The sequence below is a fragment of the Papilio xuthus genome, unplaced genomic scaffold (assembly GCF_000836235.2).
Source record: "Papilio xuthus unplaced genomic scaffold, Pxut_1.1 DF827714.1, whole genome shotgun sequence".
NCBI classification, from domain to species: Eukaryota; Metazoa; Arthropoda; class Insecta; order Lepidoptera; family Papilionidae; genus Papilio; species Papilio xuthus.
The window spans coordinates 6,042,688-6,048,687 of NW_013530935.1; the positions used below are offsets into that span (position 1 = coordinate 6,042,688).

The 6,000-nt window shown below is 31.5% G+C and overlaps 1 protein-coding gene across 2 annotated transcripts in view; it reads right to left on the reverse strand.

The window, feature by feature from the left end:
- mtg (mind the gap) overlaps positions 1-4,691 on the reverse strand; it is a 33,846-nt gene extending 29,155 nt beyond the window's left edge. For both annotated transcript variants that reach the window (XM_013310910.1, XM_013310909.1), the window contains exon 1: positions 4,368-4,691. In XM_013310910.1, coding sequence (XP_013166364.1) covers positions 4,368-4,425 — 58 coding nt within the window. In that variant the 5' untranslated portion in view covers positions 4,426-4,691. The remainder of the gene's footprint in view (positions 1-4,367) is intronic.
- Between the last annotated feature and the right edge of the window lie 1,309 nt (positions 4,692-6,000).

Sequence of the window (6,000 nt, forward strand, 5' to 3'; positions counted from 1 at the left end):
CAACTTAATACTGTCTATAAATTAAAGATAAAATCTTTGTGCGGTTTGTTTTACTTAATTTTGTTATTCTCATAGGTTTTAATTGTCGAAACATTGGTAGAAAATTATAGTGCCGTTACTCTCTTATCTATTGAACTGAGAGAACTTAAACTGAGATAAATGTATTTCGTTAAGGACGATCCTAAATAGATTTATGTCGTCTAGATTGATACTCAGTAAGGTTGGTATTGATAGTACTCGAAACCATATGTTTCTGTTTCTTTATTTATTAATGGAAATCGATGGTAGCCTAGTTATTAGCGATATATTTAAAAACCAAACTTTTTTAAGAAAGTTTTTACTTTAAAAACAAGTTACACTTTATAATGTTTCTTATTAAATTTATTTTTATTTACAAGGAGACTTTACGTCGTTAAGCGAGAAAAAGAACGACAGATAATTTCTTTCTCTGTCTGAAACTGGTTATTGCATACAGAATTGTAGTATATACAACACAATTCGCTATAAGTTATCAAAACTCGATCACCCAAACTTACCAAACAAATCCAAATTTATTTTATTACATCTAACTAATATATTTTTAAGGGTGACATGACGTCACCCTCTCGTGCAACCCAGCGTGAAGGCCAGAGCTGGTTGGCTTCGATTACTTCTTTGCGTCAATTATATTTAACATTTTACATGATTTGTAAGGCTATAAATAAATACAGATTAAAAAAATCTAGAATATTGACTTAAATACTAACACAATTTTATGAGAGACCAAAATCTAACTATTATCGTAAATACGAAAATTTACACGATTGGATTGATGGATGAAATTGTTACTACGTAACTCTGAGTAGATCAGAATAAACTTTTGTAATAGAGAACACAATCTTGAATAACTCACAGGCTACTGAGTTTTTTGTTTATATTTACGGAAAAATTCACGAATGAGGGCTAACAATATACATATATATTTTATTTACTGATATATACAATTCTATATACAAGGTTATATACCTCAGGTGCGATTAGGTTACACAACCGAAGTATATCAACGTCTAAGCATCGCACGACCTTGCTCGCGACATTGGAAGTTCAATTATGTTACAGTAGTCAGTTTACACTAAAGAAACATGTACAAAAACACACAGACAGATAGACAATATTTTTGAAAGATTTTTGTTTAAAAGCAAACACATAATGTGCACGAAATTTGAAAATTTTCTTTTTGGTAAATGGCGCGCTTTCGTTACAAAGTCAAGTGTCAGTATGATAAGTGAGGGGACATAAACGTCAACGTTTTTGTAAGACTAGTGTCGCGCCAATATACCGGCACAGTGCCGGATTTTCTTCCTAACAAAACAGACACTTCCATTTTAACTTTACATATTATATTATAGTTATGAGTAAAAGGAAATTGTTTGTTCACAAAAATACATTACTTATTGTTATTTTTTAACTGATTAAATTAAATTGAACGGTATAAGTTAAAATTTCGAAAAGAATACTGATATTAAGCGTTGAATTGATCGTTAGCAAATTATACCACAGGACGGCTTTCTTTAGAAAGTGTATCGTTAATGGATGTTGATTAATACTGACCTTTAAATCAATATACATAGAGGCGACTTTATCGTAACTTGTACGGAAGTTGTAACGAATAAAAGACATCAACGCGCAAATGATAAATGTGATGCATAAATCATTATTTTTAAACAATAATGATTATTTCAGTTGTAATATTTTTTATGTATATGAAATCGAAATAAAATCTACTTTCTCTCTCTCGCGACTCCGTCAGAGCAGAATTAAAGAAAACATATAAACCAGTGTTGTTCCAGACTATGTTCTACATGTATGAAAAATTTGAGCAAGATTCATGCAGCCGCTCCTTCTAACAAATATCCATCCATCCATCGAAACTTTCGCATTTATAATTGTTTTTGTCTTTTGAATGAATGAACGAACTCTTGATATTTAAGAGATAGTAATTATCAAGCTCTTAAAGTGCTGGCTACTTCGTCAGTCCAATATATTGTGCTACTTTAAAATAATTACAAACAAAAACGAAATGGCAAAAGTGATTAAAATTACGTAAGTATACGTTTCAATCGTAATACTGGACCTCCTTGAAAGATTGCGCAGGCTGTCATTGTGCCAATACACGACGCCCGCGGAAATTACAAATGTCACTTTTTACTTACAAACATATATTATATATGTATATCTTACATATATAAAAGTACGGTACGATAGACTGAGCGGCGGTTATATACATCGGTCCCTTATTGCTCTAAATTCGACCTCAATCAGTTAAAGACTTATTTAATTAAATTAGCTTTATGCACTTCTTTCCCTTGGAGCATCGGTGGTGGTCAAGCACTTGACTTGCAATCTGCAGGTCCGGAGTTCGAATCCCGCCATGTACCAATGTGTTTTTCGATTTCTGATTTACATATGTACCATTTATCCGACGTTCTTACGGTGAAGGAAAACATCGTGATGCAACCTGCACATATCTGAGAGGAAATTTGAAGATATGTGTGAAGTCAGCTAACCCGCACTTGGCCAGCGTGGTTGACTATGGCCTAATTACCCTTAACTTAGGGTAGGCTCCGAGCCCCTCGGTGGGGACTTCTTTCCCTTTATAACTTCAATTGTGTTAAATTTCATTTACACCCGGTTATGCGGTTTTCTTAAAAATCGGTACTAAGTTTCATTTATCTGACTAATCTTAACAATATTATAAATTTGATTTGAATGGACGGATGGATGTTTGTTTGTTGGAAGTTATCTCCAGAACAGCTCAAAAGATCTTGATGAAATCCGGCATTAATGTAGAACATTGTCTGGAAGAACACATAGGGTTTAATTAAGTTTTTTTTTTAATAAATTCCGCGTGAACGAAGTCGCGGATAACGGGTAGTAATAACGTATGACCGGTTTTAATTCAAAATATTATATATTATTGTATATTTTTAATATGCGGGCAGAAATTAACAGCTTACTGATAACAGTGACACTATCAGTATGTCAAATAATTCGGACTATACTCAGAGACAAACGTCTCATGAATTTTGATTAATATGTAAGATTTTGATTTACATTGGTTGTATTTTTGAACATAATTCGTACGCTTCGTCGTGAGAAGGTCGAATGAATTGAAATTTTCGCAAGCAAAATGTCTTCCAAATCTGTCTGTTCATTGTTTTGTTTTATTTTCGACGTGCGTTTAACTAAGCAGTAAATTACATTTAGTTTACTTAAGTTATGTCTCTTGTTAACTTATAGGCAATATATTTAAAAAAACCTGACAATGATTTATAATAACCAATTTTTATCTATATCTATATATCACTGGTATTATAAATACGAATCTTTTTGATAAATATATGGATGTTTATAAAACGGTGTCTCGAGAACGGTTGCATGGATTTTACTGAAATTTTGCATTTTTTATATCATAAGATGGCAAACGAGCGAGCGGCCACTTGAAATCGTTGAAATAGCGAAGTAACCGTTGCCCATACGCAACGCAATTGCATATGCGTTACCTACCTTTAATCGACGGAGGAGAGGAAGCACAGAAAGAAAATATTTTCCCTTTCCATGCATCCTCTCATCCGAAAAGTCCACTTCCACTTCCCATCCTTTCCTTATAAGAAAAAGGGTGGGAAGGGAATAGAAAGAATAAGAAGGCATAGAAGTAGAACATAATCTGGAAGAACACATAGAATACTATAAAGTTTATTTTTAATAGAGTTCGTAAGGAGTCACGGGAGACAACTAGTATGATAAAAATACAGTTACAGTAAACAATGTTTTTGTAACATTCACGCCTGACCACCCAAGGTCTTAAACATCACCAGTTACATTCTTTCGAAAATTCAAATTAGGAATAAATTTATTATTGCCATTTATTAATTCTTGCTAAAACACCGGCAATAATTTACATATATCGTGAAACGTTCGAAAACCAAATGTTATAGTTACAACAGTTAATCTATAATTTATGTATCAGAATTTCCGAACGAGTACTAAACCCTAACTGTATTAAAGATAAATAGAATTTATTTAGTGGAATTACTAGATTTCAAATTCATTATTTTTTTTTACCTGTATTATCGTACCAGTATCGTAAATTTAAATTTCGAATCCTGTCAAAACTGTTATTCGTATAGATCTGATAAGTTTGGTGAAAATGGAATGAATGTTATTGTCTTAGTTTATTTATAGTTAAATTTGTTATATTACAAAGTTAACGTAAAAATATATTTTAAATTATAATTGTTTCGAAACAAAATTATAACATTATTTTTAGCGTCGTAATATAATTGTTATGAAAAATATTATTTATTTTATCAATCACAATCACTCACCTATTAAAACTCCAAGCACTATAACCAGTCCACCCCATAAAAACAAAGAGGATTGCATTTTTAAAACATCCAAATATATATCACTTTCACTTGAACACTATCACATACCTAAATAAATGCATTTATTAAATTCAAGTCTTTCTTTTCAATTTCTTTTATCAATAACTACAAAAGTAATTTATAAAGTTAATAAACTCAATAAAAACATCACCGAATCACTCAAAATAACTTTAAAAACGTTAACTTTTCACCGAGAAATGCGCTAATTTGTGACTTTGACAGCGCCTTTCCCTTACAACGGCTAGTACCGTTCGAAAGTCAAACGTCGACTGATACTGAGCGATGACTGGCCAGTACTCTGCAAGGCGGTTTACTCGAGCGCACAAAATTATAAAGCGACCAAATTAAAAGTTAATTAATCAAGGTAGTGCTATTTATAACTATCGAGACATCTAAAAATAATCGGTTAATGCTATTACTACGTTCGCCACGATATCTAATTTCACTAGGACTTTCCCAAAAAAATAAATCGTGAAGTCTTAGTTTTTTGATGTTAAACTACATGATTAGTATCTTGCAACCCAAACTTTTTAAAATTTTATGGCACTTGATAGTATCAAGGTGACTTTTTTTCAACTTTGTTGCTCTGACATTTCCTTATGCAGTGTATAAATTATCATAATTTAATTTAAATTTAGATAATCCTCTAGAGTTAAAGTCACCAGTACATCATCGCATTTCTATTGTTATCTTACAAACATTGTATTGTGTACAAAGCTTGAATAAATAAAGCAATCAAACTAAAAATGTGTGGTAATCCTAGTAGGGGATAAATTGCATTCAAACAAGTATGCGTACATTTTCAACATTTCGTCGACAACCTGTCCGATTGGAAATCGACCACGCTGCTAACATTGAACTCTTGCATCGCCACGCCATTACGAGATTGACAATTTTGAAAAAAAAATTGGCAATTATTTTAATCCTTATGTTCATTTTGTATAGAACTTTATAAAAATATACGATCTCTATAAAATAATTTTTAACTTAGTTTTTTTTTTAACTTTGATTTTTGCTTTTCTTCAAATGAGAAATCTTGCCACAATAAGGGTTAATTTACTTACTATTTTTATAACATCTTCCGCCGCATTTCAACTTAAAACATTAGGATGTTTTAAGTTATTATAGGTCATATTCGAAAGGAGGTTTATTAAACCAGAAACGCACCTTTTTAGACCGTATTCTTAACCACTGCGTTACTGCCACTCGTGGCTTGATAAAGAATAGAAACAATTTTATACAGTGTTATATTTAAGCGGAATAATTATATTTTAAATTTTAAGTATTCTAATGTATTATCAAAGGCAGAAAACAACTTAACAAAATTTGATGACATTGAATTGACGAAATTAAAAAGTGTAGGAAGCAATTTATGAAAAAGTTCGATCTTCTTAAAAATTACCACCGAGGAACATTTTCATTACCAACATTTAGTTATCTTTCAAGCATTTAGCAAAAGTTATATTAAAATATTTATCCCGGCCTTTGCGTGAAGTCTATTCTACAAGCAAACCGCCAATTCAGAATTCAGAAAGCTTTGAGCATTGAACTTTAATTATTGAACCAAAAATTT